The sequence below is a fragment of the Mastacembelus armatus genome, chromosome 16, assembly GCF_900324485.2.
Source record: "Mastacembelus armatus chromosome 16, fMasArm1.2, whole genome shotgun sequence".
NCBI lineage: Eukaryota > Metazoa > Chordata > Actinopteri > Synbranchiformes > Mastacembelidae > Mastacembelus > Mastacembelus armatus.
The window spans coordinates 8,991,919-9,009,671 of NC_046648.1; the positions used below are offsets into that span (position 1 = coordinate 8,991,919).

At 41.1% G+C, this 17,753-nt stretch overlaps 1 protein-coding gene across 4 annotated transcripts in view; it reads left to right on the plus strand.

The window, feature by feature from the left end:
• The window catches only part of vps13b (vacuolar protein sorting 13 homolog B), a 293,943-nt gene that overhangs the window by 206,443 nt on the left and 69,747 nt on the right, over positions 1–17,753 (plus strand). For all 4 annotated transcript variants that reach the window (XM_026293824.1, XM_026293825.1, XM_026293822.1 and 1 more), the window contains exons 35-38: positions 6,550–6,891; positions 7,571–7,985; positions 8,196–8,333; positions 14,609–15,004. In XM_026293824.1, the coding sequence (XP_026149609.1) occupies positions 6,550–6,891; positions 7,571–7,985; positions 8,196–8,333; positions 14,609–15,004 (1,291 nt within the window). The remainder of the gene's footprint in view (positions 1–6,549; positions 6,892–7,570; positions 7,986–8,195; positions 8,334–14,608; positions 15,005–17,753) is intronic.

A 17,753-nucleotide genomic window follows, 5' to 3' on the forward strand; every position in this document is an offset into this window, starting at 1 on the left:
GTTAATGAGAGCCAGTTGTTCCATCTCCATTCCAATGGAAAGAAAAAGAAGATAAAGCAAAATCTGATGATGACTCTGTTGCAGTGGAGGCCAGGATCACAGCAATTAAGACAAACCCCAGGGAATTTTCGTCTCTTATTCACTTTCAGTTTTGCTGCAGTGTGTCTTCTAATCACACCTTTTTTCCACATCTGGCCTTCATCTTAATTTAATCAGTTACCAGATAAAATGTTAGGAGTCTGGTTGCAGTTGTCCGGAGATGTAGGAGGAGTTAGGTGTTTTTATATTACATGCACAGAGGCAATTCATCCATTTATCAACCACATTTGTTTTGCCAAATCCTCCATCAAGCTTTAGCCCCATGATAGCTTTATTATGAAATATTAATGTTTTTACTGTTTTGTTTGCCTTATGGCTGATATATTGTTTATCAGTAATGGTGGAACCATTTGTTGATAAAGTCCATTCAGCAGCATCCTGTTCTAGCCAAGAGATTATGTTGGATGAGCAGAGAAAGTCTGTGTATGGTTTTTGAATACTTTCATCGTGACGGCCACTCTTCCCCTTTATTTGTTTTCACTAACACGGTTGTGGTGCTAATCTCCGAATTGTCTTCTGGCATTTTGAAGCACTTCCTTCAATGAGTAATACAACTGCATTGCATCCGCTTATACAAACAGCCTGTGTTTTTGTAGTGATATGGGGTAATTCTTTCGTGTCCTCACAGTAACCCCTAACCGAGTGTGGATCGGAATCAAGGTTTTGGTTTAGATTGGTGGATGTGTTGAGGATGACTGATGCAATAAGTCTCCTGTTGGGCTTAAAGGGTGGTGTCTGTCAAAACTTTTAAATCATTCTTGATTGCCAGAGATTAAGAGCGGGGCATGGTGGGTTTGGCGTGCTTTGTCGAGAGTCTGGAGTCGTCCTGGCCCTCAGTATTAACCTCAGCGTGTTAGGCACAACACTGCAGCCTGCTGAATGTCAGGACTCTAGTTATAGCTCTGTTTTACTAAGCAATGGCAATCTGTGTTCTATTTGTGGCAAAATATTTGTAAGCAAACTATGTCATGTGCAGGCATAGGAGAAAACAGGGTGAAGGGTTTGAAGTTCAGCCATTTATAAAACAGAGGCTTTGGCCGCCACAGCTCCCAGAGCCAGGTTTTTGTTGCAAAGCAATACTACTGTAGTTCTCCAGATGGACCACATTAACTCACTCTTTTCACAATTCTCCAGCCTTTTATTATTTTGCATCTTTGTTTTTTTTTTTTTTTTGTTCTTTTTTTTTTTTAAGTGAGACCAAACTATAAGCAACTGAAGAATAATCAGCTCTGCATTCATGTTTTCTTGTTGGTTCATCTTTCCTTTGTCTTTTCAAATAGGTGTCTAACAGGAGCTCCTCTTGTTAGAAGAGTTATGCCATACTCAGCCCTTTCCTCTCCCCACTTCTCTTCCAGTAGGCCTTTCTGGATAGAAAGTGTTCCAACTGACCCAGCGCTTTAGGAATGTCAACATGCATAAATTATTACTGTCATCCGGATGTTTCCTTTCCCCCCTATATGTCACATGGCAACAGGGGAGCTAGAGAGTCTGACACTGTAGGCAAAATATCCTTTTATTGTTATTTCTCCATTCCTGGCCTAAGCAGAGTTAGAAGGACAAAGGTACTAAGGAAAGATGCTAGGGGGCATGGGTTATGAGAAGATAGAACGAAATGTGCAGGATATTGTCTGTCATGCTCTTTGAAACACTCTGTTAAACCCTGGAGGACTAAACACATCCACCAGCATTACTGGGTGGAGAGAGCTTGTTAAATTGACCCCACTCCGCACCCAGTACTTTGGAGTACACTGTATTTAAAGTACATTTGACAGTCACTCTAAAGCACTCAGCATCCATTTGTATGCTCCGGGGTCACGACCTTCCATTGTTTCTTTGTTGTGGTTCAGTTGAAGTGCATAGCAGGTTTCCTTCATTATTGAAACAAAGTTTGCCATATAAAATGGCTGCCTTTGATGCCCTTTTTTGCTTTGTGAATGCTGTTATGGCATACAAAGAGCGGTGACCTCATATTATAAATGTCTTCCCCCCACTGTTTTCCAGAAGAAAATGAGAGAGTGAATTGTGGTCTTTATGGGATTTGGTTAAGTATTATTGTTATTATTTTTGATTAAGATGAAGTATTGCTGCATTGAGGCTTTCTTCCATCAGCACAAAAGCACAGAGGCCTGTTATCAGCTTTATGGTTCTAGTAAACAATAGCAGGTAGCACAGCAAGGGCCTAACCTGTAAACTCTGATGAGGTCGAGACACAGAAGTTAATTTCCCTGCCGGCGTCCTGCAACCAAGTAGCCCTGCTGAATAGTTCTGTCAGAAAGATTTAGTAATCTGACTTGCCCTGTTTTACAGTGGGAGCTCGACTCAAGCTGCAGGAGCATGTGATAAACAGTAAACAAATATTTAGCAAGAAATTGTTTACTCTTATTAACACACTCCTGCTTGAGTTGATCTCCCACTTTAAAACAAGCAGCTTATTGCAACCACCTGACACTTGTTTAACTACAAATGTACTGTACTAATTAAAGCTGCTAAAGTTAAACAGGCATATATTTCACCACAATAGAAAAGCCTTAGGAGTTCATAGCCAATTATTTATTTATTAACTTTTTGGAAGAAAACATGGTATAGTTCAAAATCGCCTGTGATCTGTTCCTGGCTGACTGTCCTGACTCTGTCTCCACGTACTTGAAGGTTTTCTTTGATCGGTTTTGTAATTTTCCAATCATGTCAGGCTGCTGACCTCTTTCGCTCAGCACTCGTTTTTTTTGTGCTTTTTTTTTTTTTATGTCGTTGCCTTGACCTTTTTCCTAAGAGCTCTACCTCTGTTGCCGCTTCTTAATGATTTCACTCAACCAGCCTTTCCACTCGCCCACTACTTGATCACCAACAGACCTTTAACTATGTATTGATGATGCCAATGCTGTTAAAATCATTCTGTGTGTTTGTATTTGTGTTTCTAGGTGTGTTAGCAGCATTTCGTGCTTTGTCATACACTTCATTAATTAATGTCTTATTGTATGGCATGACAGGCTAGTAGAGGAAATGTTTATTATTTTGAATTACTTTTAAAATACTGTATACTGACCAGGCTTTTCTGTGCTTTTTTTTTTTTTTTGGCCCCTTTTCCGAGCTTTTCATGTCTCATAAACTGAGGCATGCTGGGAGTTTTTATTATATAATTTGACAGGATTCAAACTTCAGTGTGGATATGTGCCTTTTAAAAGGGCTCTTTTCTACAGGGTAATAGTCACCTTTGTAACTTCGACTGAATTTATGATGTTCTTTCCTGTCGACTACCATGGATTTCTCTACCATCTTAAAACATGCAGATTTTTATGTTCCCTGATCTCTGAACCTGAATTGCAACCTACTTTTCATTCATCTGGAAACAATCAACTGCATATGCGATATTTGGATTTAAAAGTTATGTTGTCATATTTGACTAACCAGCCAGCACTTTAAATGGGTGGCATTTGGATGATGTGACATTTGCTTCCACATATTAGCCTTCCTCTAGCAAAGCTGTTCTGAGTTTCACTTACAGAAATCGGGGTCAGAAGTCATACAGATGCGCTGTGATATGATTGGCACTTGGGAGACTCATGGTTTCACACTTTAGGGATTATCCTCCATTTTCCAGAATGTTCTGCCTAGAGACTCTGAGGGGATGACTTCATGATTGGATGATCAGGGTTTGGAGGGGGGGGAGTGTTGTGTGTCTGTGTGTGTAGTTGCACGTTCCTGATCATGAGCAACGAAGTCCAGAAAAAGATTGTACTGGGATCTGGAAACAGCACTTCAGCGCAGCAATTATATAATATAATAGAAAGTCATGGTTGAAAAGGGGGATTTCAACTGGGACCAAGCCCGTAGCTACACTGTGTGTTTGTATTCTGAATTTATTGCCTTCTATCAATGAATAAATTGGCTAAAGGTTAAAGTATATAGACTACAGAACCGCGGGTTTATGTTTCTGTGTATACCTGTTCTGTTTTTCAGCAAGTACAATGGGGATATAAAACTAAGCCCAGAAACACACGGAAGAAACAAGCTGTGTGTTTTACAGCCCTAGCTGAGCTCAAACCCTGGGAAAGCGAATGATTTCATGTGTGTTTGTGTGTATCTGTTTGTGAAGGCACTGATTGCATATGATTTAAACTATATGAACAACTGTGTGCTGTGGTATGTTTTCTCATTGTCTCTTTTCCCCTACTCCTTTCATTTGTGTTCCCCATTATCCTTTATTCCACTTGTAAGCACATCTAAATATAGACCAAGAATTTGCTTAGGGGGCACTCTCTCAGTAGTGGTGGTTAAAAAGAAGACGGGGTATGTGCTGTAATTGTAAATGCATGTGTACAGTCTAAGCTTGGGGAGAGAGACAGAGAAACGTAGAATATCTGGCAGTTTCTCCTGGCGCTTGCTCTTTCCCAGCTGCTGTGTAACTTATTTGTCCCTTGCAACACGGGGCGCTCCGTGGAGTGGACATTTGCCTTTACTGAATACCTTTTCAAATACCTCCTTACCTCCAAGTAAGGAGGTATTTAAAAAAGTTTCACTCGCTTTAACAGAACACACATGGAGACATGTCCAGGCCTTTTTCTGCCTTCTCTCCCCACCCTATTGCTTGGAAAATCTTACATTTCTACAGAAAAGAAGTGCACACATCCTGTCCTCATTAGGCTAGGGAAAGGAGAGGGGATCTGGCAGGGCCGATCCTATGGAAGCCCCGCACATGAGCCTGGCCGAACAGAACAGAACAGGCGGGCGGGCAGGCATGCTGCTGCGTTTTATATGGCTCTTGTTCTTTGAGTCTTTGATGACACTGTTTAGAATAGGAAATATCTAATACGTCAAGTATTCTGTCTAATGTGCTGCCAGTGGGTTTAGTATTTGCCTGGAGGTCTTGAAACACTATCTCCACCACAGCAATAATATACATTTAAAATTCTCATGGAGAGGGTGGGAGGGAGCAATGTAGAGAACGAGGGGGGGGGGGGGAACATGTGCTATAATAGCAACCATCTGCAGGTTAGAGCAGATGAGGGTGGGATAGGGTGGGACACACCTTGGGCTAAAAACTAGCTTTGTGTATGCTTCCTGAAATTTTCAGTTTATCATAATGATGTTTCAAGCGATGGCAGTAGCTAATTGAAACCGATGTTATACCCATTACATGGATGCGAAACATACGGGAGCGGCCTTAGTCATAAGATAAGTGTTGGTTATGTCATTGTAAATGATGATGATGATGATGACAAAATTGGCTTCATGGTGCACCTGACCAGCCTGTAGCTATCCAAGGAGTGTTCAACTGATGTGATACAATGGTTGCAAAAAACTGAAACAACATTAAGTGTTTACCTGTGGCCCCTTTGCTTTCTCTTTTTTTCCTATATTTCTACTTCTGATGTTGTGTTGGCCTCATCTCTGTTTCATGAGAGAAAAGTGAGTTCTTTCGTGGGGATGGTTTAACTTTCTTTCTCAGCATCTCCAAAATATTTTCCATGCACTTGGGAAATTTTTTTGTAAAGTAACTGCTTCTATTTTTTTCCCCCCACACATATGTCAGTTCTTGATAAACATTTCCAGTTATTTATTATTTAGTAGGTAGCAGTTTGTTTCTTTCCTGACCCACGGGACTCAGTAGCGGCTTCTTTATAGACTTGAAGATGGCATGCTTTGGTAGCAGAGTAAAGATGCCTGTGTTCATTGTTTCTTCAGACCCAGCAACCTAGTCACATTGATTTATAGCATCTGTCACTGTAAGCTTTTTATTGCCCCGACGGCTGGAACTCTCCCGATATCCATTAGTTGGAGCCAAGCATAAAATCTCAGCTGCTTTATACACAATACCACAGTCACTGCACGAAACAATTCGATTTGCCAGGGTGAGGCCCTTCCCTAAAGACATTTCCAATATTGCAAGAAGTGCAAAATGATTGTTAGACCACAGAAAAAGTCCCAGAGCATGCCTTTAATGTCTCTGTGGCTATCTGCTGCTTTCCTTTGGTCAATTTGTCCATGGTTTCAATCAAATGAGTTATTTGGTTTGTGTCCTTTTGTAAAGGGTCCTAACAAGAAACAAATTTTATTAAAAAAAAAAAACTACTTTCATCTGTTTTATTTGATGTTCTTATCCCCATCTGTAATGCTAACAAACCAACGATTTATATGAGATAAAGCAGTTTGTTTAAATTCAAATAGATATCTCATGTTTGTCATGTTACACAGGTATCAGCTCACCTTTTGTGTGTGTGTGTGTCTAAATTGCATAGAAACTTCACTGGGTACCTTTTGCTTTTTCACTCTGCTTCTTGAAAATCACAATTTGCTCATATACTGTGGAAGCTTATAAACTGCCTCCTAACATATCACTTTTTTTTTTTTTTTTTGGCACTCAGACCTCTTTCTCTCTAGCCTCCATTTCATTTCTACATACAAAAAACCCATCGTGTGCGTTCATGGCCTTACTACTGTTTCTGTGTACAGGTGCGTCGACACGAGCAGGAGTGTGGCATTCGAGACTCTGCAGCAGGCGTCGACTCCTCATCACGTCACAGCGGGACCGGCCAAGATAGTGGCTTCGGCAGCGACAGCGCTCGCATCCGTATTGTTCAGATAGAGCAGCAGTGTGGGGCCAGCCACCATTGCATCGCTAGGCCCTCCCACAAGTCCACCATTACCAAGAATCTCAGCTTCATTCCTTTTGACATCTTTCTCACCGCTAGTAGGCTGTCTGTCATGACCTACGCTTGCTCCAGTCCCCAAAAGGCCCTTCCCTCATCATCGAACACCGCCAGCACACTGGAGAAGAAGGATTCTGGGAATAAGGTAAACAAAAAGCCTTTGACATGGAAGCTCTCGCATGAGTCAGTCCCAGGATCTGTCAGTTGTCCATGTGTATATTATTATTCTTACCATACAAAATAACAAGATGTGAGCATTGCCTTGGTGTATAACTACAAAGGATTAAAGTGCACTGTTTTTTTTTAAGCAACTTTATAATTTAGACTGACATTTATGAGAGTGTTTTCATACAGTCCACATGCATGTAACTGAATTTAAAGCAATATGGAGATATGATTTCTACTCTATCATAAATTTGTATAGTGCAGTTTTTCATGGTTTTATTTTCTTGAGTTTGTCTCTGCCCAGATTTAAAAAGCTGCTCTTTACACTTAACGCTGCTCTTCAGGTTAACGTTAAACCAGATATGAAACAGCTCAGCACTATTCCACACTACCTAGAAAGAACAACAAATAGATGTGACATTTAGAACTGTAAAGATTTTATTTTCTGAAATAAGAATGTGTATCTTCTCAAGAGTACACTGAGCTGTTTAATTTGGCAGCGTGTTATTTGTGAACAGCCATTTCCTCCAGACATTGGTTAAAGTATATGGTTTAGGTTTTTTCAACTACATACATGATGCTGATGAGTTGTTAAGAACCAAACTACTGAAAGAAAATGTTTAATACAGTAATAAATTATCCATTTGCATATGCTGTAGGTGGGAAAGAGTGCCCTCAACCATCCTGAGATCCTGTGTGAGTCTCCTCCATCCTCAGCCTCTCCGACACCAGAATCTGCTCCAGCTGCACAGGGTTCCCTTGCTGGCCTGACCGCAGAGGACATTCTCAACAGCAACACCTCCCAGCCAGCCTCCTCGCTCCTGAGAGGTAGTCTTCTGTCCCTGGATGGCCTGCCAACGCCCACTCGCTCCTCTGCCCGCCAGGCTCTAGGTGTGACCATAGTGAGGCAACCAGGGCGAAGAGGGCCTGGGGACCAGGTGTTGGAACCCCTCCTGTACCTCCAAGTGATGCAACCTTCTGCTCTGCTCAGCTGCCACCACCGTAAGCAGAGAATGGAGCTGTCTGTGTTTGACATGACCTTGAGAGGAGTCGCTTCTGACTACAAGTGCCTAGGTGAGATACCGTAAAAAGAGATTGGCCAAGTTTTTTGGGGGGAAAGAGGTATAAATGGATCTTTCATTTTTTTTTAATCATACCCAAAAAAGAAAGGCTAGTGAAGATAACATCTTAATGGAAGTACTGTATGTTAGCATAGTTTCTTTCTCTCTGCTCCCTTTCTCCTGATGTTTCTCTTAATCTTTTTATCTGCTTCATTTTGCCCAGACCCAGGAAAAACTCTGCCAGAATCTCTTGACTACAACATGTTTTGGCTTGAGACAGTAGCTGGAGAAGTGGACAGTAAAACGGGCATCCCTCCCCCTCTGCTCTGCCTCCAGATCAAAGATTTCCTCAATGGACCAGGTGGAGATTATGCACGCACGCACGCACACACACACACACACACACAAAACTCACTGTTGATTCCTGTACCCTCACACTGACGTTGTTGTTTACTATTTATAGCATTTATTTTACATTTTATGTAATGCATTTTAGGAGAAATGTCCAAAAGCAAGAACACATACATACACACAAATAAACACATGCTAGAGCCAACCACCAAGCTCTTCTACATTTCTACAGAAGGCCCCTGATATTAATATTGCTCAGTTTGAACAGCAGGCTGTAACATGTTGATGTATATGCATATGTAACATCAAGCTTCTGTGAATTTGCCTTTCAACAGGGTTTGGTTCTCTATTTTTAGACTGATGTGATGTCCATATAAGTTGCTTTAACCTAAGGCAGCTGACCTAAGGGTGTGGCTGACATCACCCAAATAGAACTGCAATGAATAAAAGTGTGAGTGGGCTTTTAAGTGAATGAGTGTGCACAACATTCTTATCCCTGTGAGGGTTTCATGGACTGTGTGTAGGCGCAGGACATCCTTCAGAGTTCAGCTCCCTAAACCCCGCAGACCAGATGTTGCAGATGCATACACACTGACACCCAATTACTAGCATACTTTGACATATAGTCTGTCTTTCTTCCACATGCATACAATCACGAACACATACTGTACATGTATACAAGAAGGAGCTCCAGGCTGGACTGTAGGTGTTATCGATGGTGCTTTGGGAATGCTCATAACCCCCTTGCCCAGATGCATCCCTTCCTGCTGTCAGCAAAAAGCCCTCAGCTTCTCTGTCCACCTGGAATCATACAACACAATGTGGCTGTCTGTGCCGCACACAATACAGCTTCATACCGCTAATGTGCTTCTTCCCATCTACTCATTCCAGCAAAATTACATTGAATATGATGATTCGATAAAGGAAGAGTTACATCACAATTTCAGCCAGGTTTTGTACATGAATATCAAATGTGATTCCTTTTTGATGACGTTCCACTGTACAGGAGCAGCAGGTTGGTGTAGTGATTAGAAACTGTCCCATATAATGAGTATATACTGATCTCAGGTGTCCCTTCGGAGAGATACAGGATGAACACCAGTAGATATAGTACTGTTTACAAACATTTTAAATAGACTTCAAATCTTTGGTTTATTTACCTAATAGAAAGTGCATAACATTCAGCTTGATTTTACAACTGCATATAATTTATTGAATTACCAAATTTCATATCTCTTAAGATAATTCACATTATCCTGTGGTAACATCTGATCCTTGTGCGCTGCTAAATTGTCCAATTACAATCAGGTGTTTCCCTTGAACTGGTAAAGAGCAGAGTTGTCCCCGTCCCTGTAAGATAACTTCAATCATAATTGCTCACATCCATCCTCCTCGCATACACACACATACAAGCAGCATTCTCCCAAATGACTCAGACAGGATCCAGACTCAGTGTGAGGTTGCCCTGGGTCAGACTCTGTTGGAAATATCTAGAATTGACCACACATGCTACTGGTTCTCCTTCAGCTTTTCACACACACACACACACACGCACACATACACACGCACACACACACACACACACACACACACACTCACACACACACACATCTGCACACACTTTTTTGTTTGATGAATCTGTGTACTGATACACACTTAATCAGAGTCTGAAATATATATTGAATCAGTCTTGTGAATCCATCATTAATAAGAAGGTTTGCCTTGAACTTGAACATATTTTGAGTTGGACTCACCTACATCTATTTTGATTTTTTTTTTTTTTTAAAGCACAAGTAAGGATTAAGACAGGATAGATGAAGACAGGATTAAGAAAAAAGGGTCAACCCGTGTGCTGCGATGTGTATGTATCATGTTTGGCATCTCTACTTTGATTCAACAGTGCTTCACATTTGATTTATTTAAACGAGGCGCAAACGGAGAGCAGACTGCTGTGGGGCCATGTCTTGCTTTGTGTTTACAGCAATATGCTCGCAATTTCAGCAGCATTTTTTTCTGCAAGACCAATCAAAGCTGCACTCCCAAGGATGCTGAGTGGGAAACACTTGTAACATGTGTATTGTAGACTGGATGGTGTTTCAACATTGACCCTCACTCAGCAGCCGCTCATCACATACACACACACTCATGTAAACACTGCTAATGCAGATACAGACAGGAGGCCAGAATTTTTTTAGAATTAAAAGGGTTCAAGGCTTGACCAATAAATGCATACATGAAAAGGTCCAGGTGGGTTTCATTTTTTTTCCATATAAATAGGGTTCAGTGATGGACCAGGGAACACACTAACGCACACATGCGCTTTTCTCCCGTCTTTCTTACTCAGTTCCAGTCCTAGAGAGGGTCAGTGAGCGTGTCCAGAGATGTAACTGCTACCACTTGGAGCTGAGAGCTCAACCTTCCCGCTGTAGAGAAGCAGCAGGTGATAGATTAGCTAGAACAAATTGGAACCATTACTCTTCCATGTCCCTGGTTCCTGTCAAGCTATGAGTTCGTAGAAATGTTGTCAGTTACTGTATACAAGCCTGTGCCCCTCCGAACCGTCCAGAACCACTCTAATTCGAGTCAGATGGTATCTGGGCTGTGTGTCACTGGCCTTTCTAGGTATGAGGCTTTTTTTTTGTGACAGTGGGATTCTACAGATACCCCTTAAACAATTATTGTCCTTTACAGATACAGACACATATGCATGCCCTTCACATACAGGCACTGTGTAATTGCACACATTGCCACCTGTGTCTAACATAGGCTCTCTGCTGTCAAAAGTCAGCTAGAGAAATCAAAGGTGGAGTGAGAATGAAAACAATGTTTGTGGGGTTTGCATACACACATACACCCAGCCCCAGGTTCAAAGCAGGGACAGCGTCATGCATGACCTTGCTAAAAAGGCACAGTAACCTGGAAAATAAGCATATTTGATCTCCCCTACCATTTTCAAAAATATGTATGTGTGTGTATGTGCCTCTGTCAGACCTTGATCTCCCACTTTCTCCAGTGTTAATAGAGGCTGACACCTGAGAAGGGCCAGTCTATGATTCCTCCAGCCTGTTCACATTAAGGCCTGCTCTTTAAAAGTATGTGAACACCAACACCACCTCTCAACCTCCAGGCTTGATGCTTACTCTATTCGCAGGCCTTTCACTGACAGTGAACCTAAAATAGCTGTTAGTCCTACAGCTGAAGCCAAGATGTTTCCAATAAAAACACTTGTGCTAGAATGCCACTGTTGGAAAGGCGTGTTTTCGACTCCCCTTGCTTGGTGATGAAAGTGCGACCACATTTCTGATTTCTTCCCTTTCTAAAGTCTCTATCACTGATTGTCCTTCTAAAGCATAACAGGCCAACCTGAAAAGTAGCATTAAATAAGATTAGCATTTGTACTTTTCCAAGTATTGTCAGTTGTTCACTTTGCAGTGTAACTCATTGAGAGAACCCTTTATCATAATGCTGTTTTACATCTTGATCCATAAATGTAGGATTTTGTGGCTTATTCTGTAAAACATATACTGTCTGTCATGAGACTGTCATGGCTGGTAAATTGTTTTTTCCCTGTTGTGAGATTTCCGTTTCCTTTTTTTATGCCTCCTTTGCCTGAAAGCACATGGAATATCACTCTAAAGGCTGTTTCATACACTTTCTCTCACATCAGGCCCAGAGAAACAACCAAATTTAGGGATATGACAAGGATTTACTTGACATTTGGTCATATAATGCTGTGACGTGATTTTATTCTGCAAAGATTCATCTTTTGACATCGTTCCAGTGCAGTAAAAATGTGCTCTTTTGGTGGATGGATAACCAGGGGAAAGCTGTACAGATGCTATGGCCCCCTTCTTTTCCAGGATCCTCCAAGGAATGTTGTTTTTGAGTTCACACAACTTAAAATCCAGATACACTTTATCCTGCAATCATTTGTTAGCGTAAAACTGAAAGAATTTTTCCTTTAACGCATCTGTCAATCCCTTAAGGAATTCTAAAATTTTGAAGTGATGAGAGTGTGACGTGTGTCATGTCTGAGGTCATGTCATGGGAAACATTCTGATTATTGAATTAATAAACCTGCTGTAGCTGTACTTCATTCCTTCTTGGGATAAATAATCCCTGTAAAACAGTTATGGGGCAACAGATATAAGTCCTTTCCATGGTTTGTTAACAAGCAATTGACCAAAGCATCCTGTGATATCAATAATATTGTGCTTCTAGAGTATAAAAACACGTGGTTCATTCTCTGCCCAAGATGTATGTTGTAGCTGTGACTGAAGGACAATTATGTCTGGACAGTCCTGACTTTTTGTCAATCTGTGACATAACCCCATGCAGTATATATTTTTGGTATGTGTTTGAATCTCAGATTTCATTTTCCTACTTTACATCTGTTGACAGCAGGGTGGATAAAATGCTTTGAAAGACAGTATTTAAACTGATTGATCTGTTTTGATAGTTCTTTGCTGGCAAGTCTCTGCCTGCCGGGGCAGTGAGAGATGCACAGAATATAAACCCAACTTCTCCTCCCTGCAGGAAACAAATATGACTCAAAACATCCCAGCCTTATTAGCAAAATATCCTTAATGAACACGTAGTAGTACAGGTACTGGAACCTTTTTTCTTAACGATATCAAAAAAACTGGATTAAATCAAACTGATTTTATTGCAGTGATCATTCAGACCAGGTGTGAGTGTCTGATGGATTACACTGGTAATAAATCCCTTACTGTCATTCCAGAACTGGCTGGGTGTAGGTGGTAGAACCAGAGCAGAGCAGAAAGAGACTATTGACACTGTAATCAGCACCAGGTCTCTCTGTTCAAAGAACCAGTACAGGTTTAAGCCCCAGTGCTTCAAGCTGGACATGGGAGACAGAAAGGACTGAGGGAGAGAGAGGAAGCAGAAAGATGGGCTACATGAAAGGGAGGGGGAGAGAATGAAGAATATGGGAGGGGAGGAGAAGAACCTGGATGAACAGCTGCATACAGACTATTAATTCCACCACTGGAAAGTTTCCTGGTGATAAGTCAAGTGGAAATGATAAGCTACATTGCACAGCAAATTCCACCATTCCATGTATCTTTTTTCCAATTCCTCTCTACAGCTCCTTCGATTTGACCAAGTGCCTCACATCCCCTGGATTAAACACGAAAGAATCCAGAGGGCAGAGTTTCTCTGTGTGTGTGTGTGTGTTTGTGTGCGCCTGTGTATACTTGCCTGCCTCTCTTGGCAGCACTCCCGCTCATGTCATCCAGAACTCCTACCTGGGAAGGAGACAGACAGGAGGCCTAAAACCCTTAAAAAGCCTCTAAACACTGTTGCCTTGATGAGACCATGAAAAACAGCTGCGCTTGTTTTCGGCTGCTTCCCTCTCCCATCATCATGACCAAGTGGAAAAATGGGATAATGGAAGTGGTGTAAAACGGCACTGAGTTAATTCATGTGTCTCTGTAAATTCCACTCAAGTGTTTGAAGGCTGTAGTGCATCAGAGAGGTAGAACGGGAAAGAGCCGAGTTTCAGCCGAGAGCTGGAGAGACTTAGATTTATGTGGCTGGCATGGAGAAAACATTCTCTTCTGCCATTCCTCAGTGTCGCGGTAGGACATTTTCAGTAAGTGTGTGTGTTTGAATATAAGACAGAAAAAGGATTGTGACCCCGGACCGAGCTGTTCTATGACAGGTCCTTGCATGCAAAGCTGAGTGATTCAAAGAAACAAGAGTTTGATTTGTAAGTTGTTACCATGCAGCACTTGCTCACTGGGATGCTGATGAATCCTCCCTTTTTTCTTAACACTTTTCTTTTGGTGGGTTTCCAAATGATAAAAGAAGGCTCAACCAACTGTGATTCATTTATTTATATATTTATTTTGTGTGTATTTACCACCCTACTTTAACACTGAGAAAGAATCAGTCATTAGATTACTAATCATAAGAAATATATAAAATAATTTCCCCCCTGAGAAATACAAATGGAACACACATATAATCCCAGAAAGATCCAGGAAAATCAGTGTAGTTCTGTTATGAAATCACTTTGTTTTCATTACCTGTTTAAAAGCTTTGCTCTCTCTACTTTCTGCCACGTCACTTAGCACTTCATAAATATAAGTTGGGATGAGTAGCAGAGATGCTCCGCTATCCCACAGAAGGGAGCCATTGTTAGCAAAGTTCTGCTGACTGTGCAGTTTTCGAGAGCATTAAAATATGTTCTTTAATTCAGTCTCTTCAGCCTTTCATGTCCCTCAACCAATTTTTTTTTTTTCTTTCTTCTTCTCTCCACAGCTGAGCTGAATGTAGAGTTATCACGCCCCCTGAAAATCAGTCCTACACTGGCTAAGCTGGAGCAGGCCAAAGCCTACCTGAAGAAAGTCCTACCAAACAGCGCTTGGCATACCTCCAGTAAACCACCATCTGCATTCTCCACACCTCATTCCTCCCCTACCAAAACACTCCACAGGTCCTTTCCTCCACGTTCAGACCCCCATCATCAAGGCTCAGGCCTAGAGAAGACCAGCACCTTTGGGGCCCTGGCATTGTCCTTCCATAAGGTCTCTCTCCAAACTGCCCAGATCGTAGTAGCAATGGAGACGGAGGCCCATCCGATGAGGCCCAGTGTGACATTGTCAGTGTCGGCCATGACAGGAAGCCTGAACTTGAAGTTGGGGCCTCGGATAGAAGGTGAGTACAATATAAACATCTTTCCCCTTTTGTAGAAAGTAAAATAATGACATTCAGCTGATGTAGGCAGAGGCACACAATCAGTACAAGCAGGACAAGACAGCTGCACTGAATTGCAGCCACAGAAATATAAAACCTCTTTATTACTAATTTACTGAATTAACTCGTAAATACCGAAAGTAACAGATGAAGAACATACTTGGCATCTGTTACCTGGGTGAGGCAGCCAGATTTCAGTTTTCTGAGTTTTCATAGACCCTATTTTCACCTTTATGATGAAACCAGCAACCTCAAAATGCTGAATTTAAAAAAAAATTCAAAATACCAGCTAATAAAAAATGTGCCATATCTCCTGCCACCTCAATTTCACCTTATCCTGTAAGTTCAGTGGGAAAGTAGAACTGAAAGTCACAGTTTCCTAAGAGCCCTATAGCAACAGTAAGTTTTGGTTAAGTGTTTTAATATAGAAACATTTTATTTGTTATTTTTCCATCACTTTAATTTGTCTTATCTAAGCATGTTGCATCATTGCAAAGTAACAAGTACCTGCAATTTAAATGACTTACTATGAAAAGTGAAAAACGTCAAACTGGTGATGTTGCCAATCTAATCCTGCTGTTTTTCAAGATTTTGCCACTTGTTTTCAAGTAAATTCTTGAAACAGGTGGTGCTACATTGGAAACAACTGTAATGACTTCACCCCATTCAGCAGATTTTATCAGCTAAAGAAACTATAATTTTAAGACCCACTAGATGTATGTGCTTTGTCTGTGGTGTGTCATTTATTTGCTCACCATGTGCTCCTGCAGGAACTTTTCTGGGCCCTTTAAAAATAAAGTACAGTTAAAAATAGCCAATGCAAAGATGTAGTGGAAAACAAATTGTTCTATGTCATTGATGTGAACAAAACTTCAAAGCACCGTTCGTAGTCACATCCTTTTCCCACTGTTCTTTCAGATTAAAATATACTGTAAATCGAAATGTCTGTTAGTCTTGGATCTGAAGTTGTCGTCGGACTGTGTGCGTATTTGATTGCATGGGGTATGTGTGTATTAGGAGAGAGAAAGGCGTTTCCTTGCACTAACATACGAGTGTACGTGAGAGTGAGATGTTTGTTTTCATGTTAGAACCAAAGCCTGTGTTACACTGACCATTATCCAGAAGGCCTCACGGTGTTTACATTATGACAGTCAGAACTGCTAATGCCAATACAAATGAAAAAGCTTCCAGTTTCTTCTTCTGTGCTGTTGAGTATGAGCTGACATGCTGTAACAAAGATGATCAGGGATTTTTGGTTTGTTTTTGCAGTTTTTGCAGTTTTTTTTTTTTTTGTTTTGTTTTTGGCATGTCTTGCAACTGTGACAACAAATGGAAACAGAGGTATTAAAGAGAGTGAGGAGCTGACGTGTCACAGACGGTAGATAACAAGGACCAAGTTGACTCATGATTTTGCGATAGATGGTTTGTTACCTCAGTGCAGCTGAGCAACACATCCCTTGTTCGGGGTGCTGAGGGAAGAGGACAGAGCTGGAACTGGGCTCTCTAACTGCCCGCATCTGTTGTACAGATGTTATTATATAGGGTTACTTCAGATAAAATGATTGTAGAAAATGTTAATTAAAACCTCAAACAATTTGCACTTTGTTTACTCAAATCTGCATAACTGCACGGTGACACAATGCTCACCACTGCTGCCCTGCTCTGATTTTCACCAGCTTTTAAGCTTTCATCCATCTTTGACTTGTTGACTTTGATAAACACAGTTGAAATTGCGTGTGCAGTGCAGTGGAAAAAGAAATAGAGTTTAGAGACAATTCCATTAATGTGAAAGCTAATCCAAATCACTTTCCATTTAAACAACGCTGCTATTTATAGTGACTGCTCCCCCTTTGCTCACAGTAATACTTTTTGAGAGATTTGTTAATAGTAGGTCTTTGATTTGTTGACAGCAAACACTGAAGATTAGTGTGCAGTGAACTGTCTTTCCATGAGTATTGTTTTCTCCTCTGTTACCAGCACACTGAAACCAAACCACCGGTTGTTCTCATGACATTCCAGGTTGACTGGATGCAAGTAGAAATGTTGGGATCAGGTCCCCTGGAGTTTATTGACTTCCACTGGATCATTCATCCTCAGTTTGGCTCCAGACTTTTTGTTGTTACGGCCCAGAAAACGTAACATCATTTATGTATGTTCTGAACAAGCATTATAATAACTGTCATAAAGCTAACGTTGTCATCATGTGCAGCAAACGTTTCATTCAGCTCCTCATTTATCACGAGCGGTGTCTGATATAACTGATATATCCTGTCTGTACTGTAGATTTCATCCATCTCTTTGCTTCATCTCTGACAGCATGTTGAAACGTAATGTTGAGTAACATGTATGTTGTCAGTGAAGAGCTACAAAGTTTACATGGCACCAGGTGATCACAAAGAGGATCTTTTCTTGTATTTGAAACAAATATTTTAAAGCAGACGTCACAGGTTATCCTGCTGAATAACATGTTTGCCTCACCTAGTTATTTCTTTTTTCTTTCATTTGATAACTTTAGCTCCCTTGTAGATCTTTGTCACAATGGACATAGCAGAAGCCTTCTTCACGTAGTGATTCCAGATTTGTTGCCTTCGAAAAGAGACAAACTGTCTCCAATTACACAGACTGATCACTGCCGACAATTGATTATCTGCCCCACCTTCTTCACTCATCACGACCTGGCCTCTAAAGTCCGCTCCGTACCTCAGAAAGC